Source organism: Taurulus bubalis (assembly GCF_910589615.1).
Source record: "Taurulus bubalis genome assembly, chromosome: 4".
Lineage (NCBI taxonomy): Eukaryota > Metazoa > Chordata > Actinopteri > Perciformes > Cottidae > Taurulus > Taurulus bubalis.
Window position 1 is genome coordinate 28,976,837 of NC_136592.1, and position 14,369 is coordinate 28,991,205.

The 14,369-nt window shown below is 43.9% G+C and overlaps 1 protein-coding gene across 1 annotated transcript in view; it reads left to right on the top strand.

Annotated features, from left to right (window-relative positions):
* The window catches only part of LOC306735355 (formin-1), a gene marked incomplete at its 5' end in the record, with an annotated part of 46,184 nt that overhangs the window by 5,737 nt on the left and 26,078 nt on the right, over positions 1-14,369 (top strand). Inside the window, 4 exons of the mRNA XM_079216815.1 lie at positions 3,323-3,489; positions 8,173-8,293; positions 10,150-10,211; positions 11,855-12,582. Of these exons, the coding sequence (XP_079072941.1) occupies positions 3,323-3,489; positions 8,173-8,293; positions 10,150-10,211; positions 11,855-12,582 (1,078 nt within the window). The remainder of the gene's footprint in view (positions 1-3,322; positions 3,490-8,172; positions 8,294-10,149; positions 10,212-11,854; positions 12,583-14,369) is intronic.

Below are 14,369 nucleotides of genomic sequence, written 5' to 3' on the forward strand. Positions count from 1 at the left end.
CCACTGGACTGGAGTGACTTTAACCATATTTCCTGTCTTCCAGTCAATGGCCTGCCAAGCCCAATGAAAACACTCCTCCCTCTTCCTCAGTTCTGAATAACCCATTAGCCTCCAGAACTGCATTTTAAATGAATAATGATGACTGTGAGCATCGAGTCATGCTACATTGCTGCTCGGGCCCGCAAAGTACTCCTCCCTGAGTTTCAACTTGTAGCTACTCTTTACATGGACCTCAGCACTGCCAGCCAAACCAGTCAGTCAATCAGCCAGCCTGACAGCCACGCACGGCTGACACGCCTGCGAGGAAAAATGGTTTTGACAGGCACAAAAGAAACCAGGTGATTTATAACTCCTTCCTTTTTCATGATTTATAGAAAAGTCTATGATCCTTCTTCCTGGCTAAACAATGATGGAGGTTGAGACTGCCAGATGCAGTCAGTATGCCACATGGCCCAGTTCTTTTACTTTTGAATGATGAGGTTATAGTTTTTTACTGGATGAAATAGGGCAAACTGGGCAAAGCTGTTTTGAATGTCTGTAATAACAAGGAGACTTTAGCGTGAGAGGAGATCGACTGCCGTTAATTTGTTAATTCTGCAACTATAGATATTGATATCGAAGAAATGATCCGGTTTCTCCATTATCATTGCTTTTAGTAATTTCATGTCTGCTTTGTTGTGTTCAACACGGCGTCCACAAAGAGTTATGAACAGCTGACACTGTGGAAGGTGGATCATTCAGCACTCACAACATTCACCTGTCATGGTCAAACGCCAGATGACCTTTGAGCTGTGCCAAACACTATATTAAAATCTTAACGCTTGCAGTAACACACACGTCCTGCCTGACAGCTGCTCACTCACACACTGTGATTTCTTTTTCCTGTCAAATCACCTGCATGTACTGTAGATGTCTGAAACTCTCTATTAAAGTACACTGGCTTCGCTAAAGGGCAGTGTACTATGTGTGTAGACTCAGATGGTATGTTGTGAAGGTGGGCGTGTCTTATTGAATGTGAGCATGTCTTATTGAAGGTAGATGTGTCTTATTGGAGGTGGGCGTGTCTTATTGGAGGTGGGCGTGTCTTATTGAAGGTAGATGTGTCTTATTGAAGGTAGATGTGTCTTATTGAAGGTGGGCGTGTCTTATTGAAGGTAGACGTGTCTATTGAAGGTAGTTGTGTCCCCCATGGCCAGTGAACCTAGGCTCTGTGTGTGTACATTGAAGAGTGCAGCATATAAGTGTTGCTTCTTCTGATTACTGTCATTACATTGCAGTGTTGTGCGTTACATCACTATGTCTTCTTTCTAGCGTTCAGCACTGACATCAGAGATTCACTGCAGCGTTTGACCACGGAGAGAAAAACATGCCTCTTCCTCTCCCCGTCCAGATGGTGGCAGTGTGGGCCACCGTGCACTTTGAATTATGCGACTGTCAATTTGGCACACGTGTACAAAATCAAGGTTGTTTAGCCTAGTCATGAATTAACCTAGCAAATCTACATTAATAGGTGTTCATTGTTTGCCTATTTCATATATTTAAGAGCGACTGCAGAGAGAGCGAGAGCTGTTTCTGAGCACTAGTGTCTTTCCTTGGCCCGCACTGGGCTTAACTCTGCATTTGGAAGTGTCCCAACCTGCAGTCAGCAGTTCCCACTGCGGGCCCATGCAGCGCAGCATTATCATAATGAAACGTTATTAATCTAATCCTTTCTCCCCCTGCTGTCCAAGTCCTAGATAACTGGTGGGACTGCAGGCATTGCTGCTGTCTCATAATGACTGATAGTGGTGGAGTACTGAGGCTGAATTTCAATGCTTCCATTTTTTCGTTGTGTGTGTGTGGGCTCATAACTGAATTTAAAGCATTTGGCTTTAAAGAGACTCAGACTCTGGGGAGCTATACAGCGATACAAGTGGACTTCCAAGAGTTTAGAAGTGGCTACTGGGCAAAAATACAGCAATGTTGTATGTCCTCTTCAGAGATATACTCATTACAAAGAGACGTTATGGGATATGTCAGCAGCTTATCGAACAGGAAGAGATGATGTGATTTTTCTCAGTTTCCATAATTCTCCCAAACAGGTCTTGGTGTTGTCTTACAGCTGTGGGACATTGAGGTCAACGAGCTTCAAGATCTGCACCCTGCCCCTCTCACCCCCATTTTGATCTCTCCTCTGTCTCCACTGCTTTTCCACATCCTTGTTCTTTCACCTCACTGTCCCTCCGACGTATCTTATCTTGCACTTTTCCTCCCTTTTTCTTCCATGACTAATACTGCATTTCAAATCACATTCTTTCTTCTTTTTACTTTTAGTACATACTGTAAACTGCACTTGCAAAGTATGTCTTGCGTACTGCAAAATGTGACGGGATGCAGTAGGACATCCTACATTTGACATACTATGTTTTGGCACACACTAAATATTTTTCTGCTAAATGGTGCCAATTGGCACACGTTGACTCTTGCATGCATCAAGGCCAGCTTTAGGCTATCATGTTCCCATACACGTGAGAAGAATTTGAAATTGCATTTCTGCTCATGCGCATGTGGAGGCACTAGCCTGGCTCTTGAAGTCAATACCATGTGACTTGTTCGGGGCACAGCGCATGAGGGAGGTTCTTCAGGTTGATGCTGCAGTGTCTCACTGAGCAGTAAATATTAAGGTCCAGGTGCTCTAAAATGCTCCGGATGAATCCAACCTCCCCAGCACACTGCGGCATAAACAGAAGCCAGGGAAGACATTTTATTGAAAAGTTTAAAATGTACTTAGTTTTAGCTTATTGTTCTGAAATGTCACTCATCACCTTCTGTGCAACTGCCTGGTCAGGAGATGGCAGTATTTCCCAATCTGAAATCTTGTATTTTCACTAACTAAACACAGGCAAACCCCACACGCCTATCTGCAGCTGACCTTATTGTAGTACATTGGTAATGCTGAGCAACGCCATGGCTCTGTTACAGTGCATCTCTTGAATGCAAATCAATAGTGCTTTTGAGGTTAGGCCATTTTTTCTTATTGGATCAGTGTGGCTTTCTGCTGGTGTCAACAATAGGAACAGGGCCGGGCTAAGTGCAGATAAAAATAGCGGTGTGCCTCAGGCCTACAGCACAACAGTGATCTCTCTTGCTCGATGCTAAAGGATTCTGATGCCTGCTTTCTAACTGGTTCCTCTTTTATTCCCCGTGCAGTCTCAGTCAGTGCTGCTTATTTAGCCTTGTCACACAAGATCACACCTGTTATGCTATTTAGTTTTTCCATGGTATGTGTCCTTGCACAAAACGGAGCGTTAATTACCCTGTGGTGGTGTGTTTGTTTGTGTAGAAGATTCCCTCTTGCGTCATGATGACATTTGGATGCTGGATGGTGATGACCCTCAGGAGTCCCTTTCCCGCGCTCCACGCCCTGATCACCTCGACTTCCTACGCATCACACCGCCTGAGGATGACATCCTCGGTGACACACCCTACCGTCCCAAACTGGAGTGCACGGTGAGGGCCGTCAAGCAACACAAATGCATACAGATCAAAATGAGCTATAATGTGTATTTTCACACAGAACAGTGTACCATAGCACTCTTTTCTCCCCCTTTTGGGACTCAAAGGGATTTCTCTCTACTCGGGTACTTAACCACCTGATCATGAATTCTTAGGAATGGATTAACAGGTCATGGATTCTAATCTGTAGACTGTAGTCATAAGCCAAAACTGTACGAGATCACTGCACTCAAAACTTTTTTGTTCAGAGCAAAGACAGGAAAAGCTCTCCTTCCTTTGTTGCATTTTCTGAAAAATCTTTCACCTTATTTTGACAGGTTTAGGCTATTAAGAGTAATTAGTGTGATTTTATATTTTGTTACTGGGTGGTAGTTGCAACACAGGATATTTTGCTTGCCTCAGAGCATGTGACTAATGTAATCCTACTGTACAATATATGTATTCTTAAAAAAAAACAAGCCTGCAGCAAATAGTGCATAGTTTGTTTCCAGGTTTTGTACATTTTAAGTATGCTAATACGAAGTATAATTTAAGAACTGTCAAAATGCACATCTAAATCTATCATTGATAGCATTATGTGAACTATTTCCAAATCTTTCCAAATTCCATTATGTTGTTTGGCAAAGTTCCTTAATTCCTTTGGCAGATGAGGCAGATTACCTGGGTGTGGTTTTAGGCTGTGTATCAACACAAGGCATGCATTGTTTTGTAAATACCAGTTAACATACCAGTATGAAGGCCATGCTGTACAGGACTAGACACTCTATATTGTTGTGAAAGTAACAGCTAACATGCATACTTCATTGTCACTGTCATCCATTTTCCTGTAGAAAGACACACCTCATGTTCAGTGTGTTGTCACAGTTGAACACAAAAGGTTGTTACTCACAATTATGTGGGGTTAGACTTAATAGTTTTTTAGATCTGTAGTGTTGGCATGATCTGTAACTTGTAAATAAATGATTTCACTCAGATCTGCGTTCACATCAGTCCTGTTGATCAGTTGTGCCTTTCTACTAAAACCTCTGAGGGAGATTTACTGTGAGTGTATGAAATACCGCTCCTATTACATAACTTAATTCCTTGGCCATAGAAGTCCCCTTTCCATTTGTGGCATTCAGATGAGGGGGGAAATAAACGACATTCCTAGAAAAATGCAATTACGAGTGTTTTTTTTTAAAAATTCATATTGTTAATTTAATTAAAAAATGTAATTAAATTAAGCCATGCAGTTCTGCTGGTGGGTCCATTTTCACTATTTTGAAACTTTAAAAAATGTAAATTTCTCTTCCAGTTGATATTCTTGTAGCGTCATAACTAATTATTAATTATTTTTCAGAGCAAGACATTATTATTTGAAGATGTTTTATTTAGGGCAGTCATTTTACTTTAATACAAACACAAAAGTGTGCCCTTTAATCCGCTCCATGTTTACTCTATCAGCCAGTCTGAAGTTGCTCAGGGCAACCAGAGTCTGAAGTAAATGGAGAATAAGCTAAAACAGACATCATAAAAGTTGTTTTTTCATGCCATTTCATTTTCTCATATACGTTTGTTAGTTTTCCCACACATATTGTATCGCCTGCTAAACTTAAGCTAACGTTAGCTTGCAGACTTTTTAAAGCTTTTTCTCTGTAAACTGTCCTTAAAAGGTTCAGTTTATTTTAAAGTCGTCCGTGTTCAGTAGATAGAAACTCATGGTAAGTGATTCAAAATGTATTTTTTATTTTATTTGTTTACCTAGCTGTTCCATTTGGTTGTTCATGAGCTGCTAATCTCACATGTTAGCCTCTTAGCACGTTAGCTCGAGCTGGCCAAGGCAAGGCTGACTAATCACCCCGCCTTAAGCCCCGCATTGCAAAAGCTCACTGCTTAATGGTGCAATGCTGCGCTAATGGACCTCAGCAGCTCTCCACCTGACCACACAGACGGCCTGTGTTTACGCTGCTGCCGCAGCAGCCATTTAAAGGGAGTGAGCAAAGGGTAATCAGACACCTGCCGTGCCGGAATCTGCAGGTCCCCTCCCAGGGAGGGAGGGACCTGAAGGGAGGCGTCCCCAGACTGGGTAGACCAGTGAGTCACATTCTTTCCCCAACCTGTGGAGGTTTTTTTCTTTTTTTTTTCTCACACAACAGCACACAGGGCTTTCCTGTAAAGTGAGAAACAAGGTAAAGGAGGCAGAGACCAACTGCAAGTACAGCTTAGTCATGGACTCCACTGTGTATACCGGCACATAGAGAAGGATACTGAGACTCTCAACTTGCCGGAAGAGTCGGGAATGCTTTTGTGAAAGGCAGGTGAACTATGCTCTCCTGCTCTCCCAGGAAGATTACAGCAGGACATGCTTCCAGCCACTGAACAGCTTGACTTCACTTGCAGCGTCATTGGAAATCTTATTGGCTGAGCATTACTGCTGACAACCTACAGTCAGTAGTAGACTCAATGTGATATTATGAAAGTCTACTACGTTTGCTTTTCACTAAACAGGAATACAGGATGGTAAGAGGAGCTGGAGAGATTTGTCCATACAAAGGCCTTTTGTCCCAGCCAGCGGTAGAGGTGGAATAGGAGCCACTTGGATAACTGGAGGTGGGGACCGTTGATACGTTTTTGAATGGACACTTTGCCAGAGCTGCTACCTGTTTTGGTCTTCCTCTCTTTGCTTTCAGTTGGTGTGGAGCTTTGAGCAAAAAATGGACAGTTTGAGTAAGAACTCCGAGGGACCGGGGAAGCAGCCCACCAGTTCCCTCCTGAATGTCTTCAGCAGTGTCTTCAGCCGAGATAGACATGCCCCTTCAGACGCCGAGTCGGCCGTGTTGACGTCCTTCAAGGAGCTGTCAGATGAGGTCAATGGTCTACCTGAAAGTGGTCAAACTACTAACAGTGAGAACAATTTCCACAGGAGGGAAGATCAGGATAATTTGACCGCTTCTTGTGATCTGGTCCAGGTCATTCGGGTGGAAACGTATATTGACAATGAGGAAAATGTGGACAAGGCCGTGTCGGAGCCCACCCTACCTGAGGAGGAGAATAACACAGTAGAGCATGGTGATGGAGATGAGATTAAAGATGCCGCTGAGGCAGAGTACCAAATACCTGTGTTCAGAAAACACAAATTTACGGAGAGATCCCGCATAGAAGCTATTCTATATTCAAAAAAGTTTGTCAGCAGGTCTAACGCTAGCACACTTTTGGCCTCTTTAGCGTCCAAAAAGGCTGGTTCTCTGCCTGTTTCTTCCATCAGCTCCGGACATCTGGAGTTGGAGGCCTCGGGTCATAATGCTGCCACAGCCTCTCTAAAGGAGGATTTACATAACACACAGAGGGAGGAGACGCATGAGCTAAGGGTTGAAGCTGAGGAGGGGGCTAAGGATCCTCCCTCCAGCCAGGTGTCCTCCTCTGTTCCCCCCGGCCTTAAGACTCCTGAAGTTTCAGTCTCCAGTCCAGAGGCGCAGTCTGACTCTGCTGGTATCACAAATCACCGTCCAGGGACTAAAAAACCCATGTCGCTGTCATCTGCTCCTGAAGAGTCTCCAGGTGACATCCAGCCAAGTAACAGTCCTTCCTCACAGAGCACAACTTCTCCAAAGACACCAGAAAAAGGCACACCACCTCCAGCTTCATCAACGGCACCCTCCTCCACCTCATCCCCATCCACGGCACCCTCCTCCACCTCATCCCCATCCACTGCCCGCTCCTCCACCTCATCCCCATCCACTGCCCCCTCCTCCATCTCCCCATCCACTGCACCCTCCTCCATCTCCCCATCCCGGTCCATGGCACTCTCCTCCACCTCCTCCACCTCCTCCATCTCCCCATCCACTGCACCCTCCTCCATCTCCCCATCCACTGCACCCTCCTCCATCTCCCCATCCCCGTCCATGGCACCCTCCACCACCTCATCCCCGTCCACTGCACCCTCCTCCACCACCTCATCCCCATCCAGGGGCATGGCGCTCTCTTCCCCCGCTTCCTTCCAGATGCCGGCTCTCTTCAGTGGGTTGCGGGTGCTGAAGAAAGGAGTGTCGGGGGATGACAGGGAGACCGTGTCGGAGATTAAGCAGAGTGAGAAGGATGCTGACCTGGCCCTGCTCAGCCTGAAGAAGACGGTAAACAAAGCCAAGCTCATCCCCGAGCAGAAGACTGCCACCTCGCCAGCCAGAAAACAGGCAGAGCCTAAACCTATTGTGGAAACTAAAAGCACTGTAATGGGACATCTCAGTCAGCTGCTCAACCTAGACAACCAGGATGAGACCAAAAAGGCAGAGGTCGGGACGGATGGTGATCCTAAACAAAGCAGAAAAGAGTCTGAGAATGGAGAAGAGGTTCTTCTAAGCCCAGAAACCCCCTCATCCCCAAAGGAGAGAAAGAAAACCTCAGACTTGGCCTATGAAACCTTCAGGAACCTCTTCGGCCCCAAAACTGTCAAAAAGGAAAAAACGGAAGTCGTGGATCTGGAGGCAGTGAAAAAGAAAATCAAGAATGACAAGGAAAATCTGAGGTCTATTTTTGAGAGATCCTCCAAATCCCCTGGAAAGGAACTTAACAGTGCCGCAGAAGTTAATGTATGAAATCACAATTATTTTTCATATTTGTGCATCATTTTAAAACAAATTATGAGGCAAATTGTTGCTTTACCATGAGCCAATTGCTAATGTGTGTATTTTCTCCCCACAGACGGAGCTCACGTCCCCTAATGACAGTGAGGACCGGACCCCGGGGCGTCTTCAGGCTGTGTGGCCCCCACCCAAACCCAAAGATGAGGAAGAGAAGGTGGGGCTCAAATACACCGAGGCAGGTAAGAACCTCAAATGTCTTTACATCTCAGGACCAGGAATGCTGACGGAGGATCACGCTGTTCATACGTACACTGAGAAACCTCACGTTGATTGGCTTCTTTTGAATGGATCTCTTGTCAACACTGAAACAATAGTTATGCCTTTGAGCAATCACACTTTAAATCCTTAGACAAGTCATGTAGAGCGAGCTAAGTATCATCAGCAGGGTGTAACACCTCCTTTTTAAATCCATTTAAGACCACAGTGAGGCCATGTCTACACCTTAATTCTATTGTGTGTGTGTGGTTGCTGTTTCGTTGCACCACAGGATTGCATGTGTAGGTGTTCGAGGTAAAAACATTTAATAGAGTATACTCTGGGCAGCACGCCATGTTTGGCCCCTCTCGTACTCTCAAGGCGTAATGACACACAAATGGGTTAAAGACACGCACGGCTGTCGATAGGTTGATTAAATTACAAAGTAAAAAGCTTTTCTTTCATGTTCTGGGTACATGTGAAATTGCGTTGAACTAAATGTGTGTAGTGCGTAGCTGCAGCAGTGAAACAGCTGGTGGGCGTTCTGTGCAGCTTCATCTCAGAGAATAGATTAAGACGAGCGGCCTCGGATTATTTTGTTGATTGGGGCTCTACGATCTAGCTTTGCTCTCTTATAAGAGAATAGTGTGTGTGTGTGTGTGTGTGGAAGTTCAGAAGCAGAGCAAAAGTCCAGTGTGGGTCATATAGATACACCAATGCATTCCTATCGTATGCATTTCTTAAAGACACTTGTCTGTTATTTACCACACACGTAGGGCCTTAGATTACAGTACTGATTGAATTGGGCAAATGATTCACTATTAGGAGTTGCAGTATATTTTATTGATTTTCATGATCAGCCTGATTTTAATCATTGATACTCGTTAGTCAATGCTGGGGATTTTATTCTTAATTATTAATTGGAATAAAGACTAAGAAGTGTAAAAAGTAGCTCCAAACTCGGATAGACCTCAAATAAAAAGAAAGCTTGACAGCGGGTGAAAAACATATTAATGAAGACAAGACGCTGGTGTGCACCGTGCGACTCGGTAGTTAAGGATACCAAGTCACACGAGATAGGATAAGGTATAAAATTGCACTTCATCACCAACTTCGCAGTAGAAAATATCAACCTCTGTGTTCTTGGCTTCTTTGTCGTTCTATGAGTGAAAGGGGGGGTTATTGATTACTTATTACGATTCCTAGCTGGCAACTATTCCTAATGGATCGTTGTTCCTTGTCCTGGGTGTTTGGTGACCCAGGGGGTGATAAAATATCACAATACGCTTAAGCTCAAAATGTTTTTTGAACTAACGAAGTTGGTCTCCATTGTTTGGTGTCTATTGCAGTCTCAAGTTGTTTATGTTTCTACGTATTATCACGGAGTTTAAGAGAACTATGTCATGGGTGATCTTTTCACTTTCACGCTCTTATTAGAACCAACAGATCAGCATTTTTTTTGTGTTTAGTGTTCATGTGTTTTGGGCGTTCATTTGAGGCAGCAGTGTCATTTAAAACTGGTTGGTTGGGTTGTACATATGGCACTTTTAGCCTGAAAGTGACCCACCCTTCTGTAGAATCTTACCAATAACCAGCAGTACATGTTCTTGTATGTCTCTCGTCTTGCAGATTAGCTTGATAATGATTTACCATAACAATCTTTTAGCCAATAGCTCAAGAAAACCTAAATCTAAACCCTGTTTTTTCAATTCATGAATACTTAAGAAAACAAGCAATGAGCTGTGATTCATGAATAGAGAATATACTCCAGTGTATATTTAATAAATCATTAAAAACTGCCAGCAGAATGAGTTTGTGTCCTTGTTCTGCCTCCTTTCAGAGCACCAGGCTGCCCTCTTGCAGCTGAAGAGGGAGTGCAAGGAAGATCTGGAGAGGATGCATGTAAGTTATCAAATGGCTTGAGGAGACATTTTATTAACACACTGACACTGAACACATATAACACGCCCAGGCGTCTCTGTGAGGGAAGACTAGTGAAAGGAAGTGAAGGAAGGAAGTCCTTACAAATGTTAAAGGGAAACAAAACTAACATTTGGGCTTTGTGAAATAAAATCTAGTTATATTTATTACATATGTTACATTTGTAGCAATAATTCCTGTGTGTGTGTGTGTGTGTGACACATACATGAACAGCACTTTTAGTTACATTTATAAGGCACTTTTAATGTCGTAATATCTGGCATTATACTGCAGTTGACTCTCCTGAACACAAGATGGCACTAAGTAAGCATGAAATGTTCAAGTGCAGCCGCTGGACTGCTGCTGAACATTTACTTGCAGCAATAGAAGCTTTAGGATGTCAACGATTTTGAAGTTGCCCAGTATTGTGTTGAACATTAATTTGTCAACCTGTCCATTCATTTTTCCAGTACATTTTGTACCAAAATGTCTACCCGAGAAATTGTATTTAGATTCAATTGAAAATATAAGAGGCTCAAACTGTTACATTTAGTGTGCCTTCAACATATTCAATATGGAATCCAGTACTTCTCAGATGAGGCACAGAGGAAAATAAGATAAGGAAAGAGCCTGAAGAGAGTAAACTATTGAAAGCATAGTTTAGCGACTGTGGCTAAGTGGTTAGCATGCCTGTCTTTCAATCAGAGGATTGGTGGTTCGCCATGTCCTTGTGTCCTTGAGCAAGACACTTAACCCCTAATTGCTCCCCGTTGCTGTGTCTACGGTGTATAGAGCAAAAATGTAAGTCGCTTTGGATAAAAGCGTCAGCTAAATGTAATGTAAAAACATAAAACCTTTGAAATACTGAACTATTCTTGTCCTGATACATGACTTTTAATGGGAACTTTAGCAGCTTTGTACAGAAAGTGAAAATATAGTTAATTATTTAAGTGACATTACATAGAGGCAAAATCTTACAAAATATGTTGAGTTAAAACTGCACTGTCAATCTAAAAAGATCTTAAACAGCCACAAATTATGTATAATCTTTACTTCCAAATGTTTTCCAAACACACATCCAGAGATGTCTTCAGAGTTCTCACATGAACATCTTCTTTGTCTCTAACATGACCGCTCATTTCAAATCCATTCATCAAAAGGAGAGGTTAGGAACAACGTTTCACAGGTGTTTTTCTTTCGTCCGTCAACTTAATCAAGAGTCAAACTTATTGAATCCCCTCGGAAAACCAAAGGAACATCGCTGTGGTCGTGTTACATCATTTGTACCACTGATGGATTGCTTTCTGGGCTGTTTCTTTTGAAAAGTCTGACCTCAGAGTTGGTTTCTCAGCCTGTCTGCTTAAAGCCTTTCATTTGACGTGAACGTTTTAAAGGACTCATGCTGACACTGAGGAACATGTACCGCAGGAACGTGCCTAATGCTACTTCTAAACTGACACAAGTTAATAAGGAACATGTGCAAGATTTATTGCAGAAGAATTTCCTGTCTGTTATTAAAATCAATACTTTGCTTTGGTGGGATTGTTTTTTGATAGAAAGTGAGAGAAGATTCTTATACTCTGCATTTGTTTCGTCTCTGGCTTTTCGGCTCTTGTTCCCAACAGTCCGACTTTGAGCTGCAAATCTTCCAACTGCGAGGTGAGCATGCTGTCTCAATATCGCACCTGGAAGGAGCGCTCGCTAAGATGCAAAGAGACGAGGGGTATAAGGCAGGTCAGGAGCGTGGCGAGCTCCGCGACGTTGCTGTGTCCACAGCAGATGACCTGACACACAGGACCTTCCGCACCGTGAGTATCCAGACGGACAGGGAGACCTTCATAAAGAGCCCCGAGGGGGACGGCTTCGGGCCCGTTCAAAGCCCCAACCAGACCGTGCCAAAAAGACTCAACCTGGACTCCATCGGACTAAATCTAAAAGCTGAAACGGCCCCAGGCCCTTCTGGACCACCCCCACCACCTCCTCCCCCTCTCCCACCAGGCTTCTTTGGATCACCACCACCTCCTCCCCCTTTGCCCGGCACCACTGGAGCACCGCCACCTCCTCCTCCTCCCCCTTTGCCCGGCAACACTGGAGCACCACCGCCGCCACCCCCTCCACCACCTCCACTCCCTGGTGGTGGTCCACCACCTCCACCACCTCCCCCTCCTGGCCTACCTGGATCTGGTCCACCTCCTCCTCCCCCTCCTCCAGGTGGAGGCATGCCGCCTCCTCCCCCTATGGGGGGCTTCGGTTTCCTCCCTAAGGTGGAGAAGGCCCCACGGAAAGTTGCCATTGAGCCAGCCTGTCCCATGAAGCCTCTGTACTGGACCAGGATACAGATAGAGGACGACAAGTATGTGGAACATTGTTTAAATTCCCTCATATTGCTCTGAATTAATAATTGTGTTCGATTACAGCTTGGCTCATATTTTCACCGTTTTGTAATAATAACGTTATACTCAGACTTGATGAGAAATCAAACGCAAATGGTAGAATTATTTTCCACATCTCAGTTTACAAACTGACTGCCTGGATCAACTTTGACCAACTCACCATATTTGTGTGCACACATCTTTTCTGTGAAATAAGGGGTTTTTCAGACCATTTCAGTGGTCCACATTTACCAACAATTGAAGTTGTGTAGATAATCTGGTTAAGTATTGACTTGCTCACAACCTCTCTAATCATCTGACCTGTAATTTCCATCATTCATGCCCCATTGCACTTCAAAGTAGATATGTTGCCGTGTTTCCCATATATCAGCAATTACTTTGGTGTACGCCATGTTATTATAAGTTATACAAAATGATGGCCAAAACTAAAAAACAACAACAAAAAAAAGTTCCTGTTTTTATTTATTATATATTACCGTAATGATTGATGGAATAACCTGATTTTCATCAATTATTGTTTGATGGATTACTGCAGAATGTCATCAAAGTGAAGTTTAAACATTGTTACCCCCGAGCTAATGAAGCTCTAGGCTTGTCTAATGGGGTCTTAGTTTGGCCTTGAACACTCGTGTTCAAAGAGATATTAAAGATACGGCTGGTGCACACTCTCTGGTCTACTGGCCCTATTGAGATGCTCTGTAATTGTAAGTGGATTATCCAGCCCATTTACAGTGGCTGTGGTTGTTGCCTGAGTGCCAGGCTCCCAGCTTTATGGCCTTGTATTTCCATGGCTGGATTAGTGGGAGAAACAGAGTTGTGGTTCGCACTCTCTCTCTGGTCCCGGCCAGTGTTGGAGGACAGACTGACTACACTGCAGCAGTGTAGTCGGCTATAAATTTAACCGTAAAGGGCCAAGTTAAGGGGCATTAAATGGGTCAGATGTTTAACTATAGCTGGATCAGCTGTGTGATCTCTGTTAATGGTGTGAGGTTCTGAGTTATGAGGGGGTGGGGGACAGTGTACGGTTTGAAATGGTGCCAGGTGTCTGAATGTGAGCCGAAACACAAAGCACTGTGAGCAGCATGCGGGACAAACGTTCTCGTGGAGCTGCATGAAGAAAAAGGGAACGGAGCTTTATGGGGGATTCAAGCTCAATTATTGTCACGATCTAGTCAATTAGAAAGTTGTCTCGCATGGAAATATTTCTTCTTGGTTTTGGATGTCATTTTCTTTTCCAAGCTAGTTTCCTGCACAGTTGGGTTAAGAATCGCAGGCTGTTCGTTGGACTTATTTCCCCCCCAGTCTCTCAGGAGTGCAAAATCAGAGGCGGAATTTGGGACAGTATTATTATGTCTTCAACAGAAAACCTCTTGGCTGCCCCAGATGAAAAGTCTTAACACTGCAATAGGAGGCCAACTGCATGCAGAAGCAATCTGACTTACTCAACCCTAATTGAGTCACTGGCAGTGCAGTTGACTGTTCTGATATTTAGGCCCTGATAAGCCCGCTTGTGCCGTGTCCAGGTCCTCTCACTCACTGTACATGGGCCTCCACTTGGAGTCTGACCTGCCAGTCAGATGAGATGTAATGTCGATAAACAATGACCTGCAACGTGTTAGAATAAGATAATAGTGGAGCATATTATAGGTGTCGTCATTCCTTTATTTGTCACGGTTTCTTGAAGTCCGTTTTATTAATATACTGAAGGAAGGAAAGCACAGACAGATGTGATGATAGCAGCAACAGA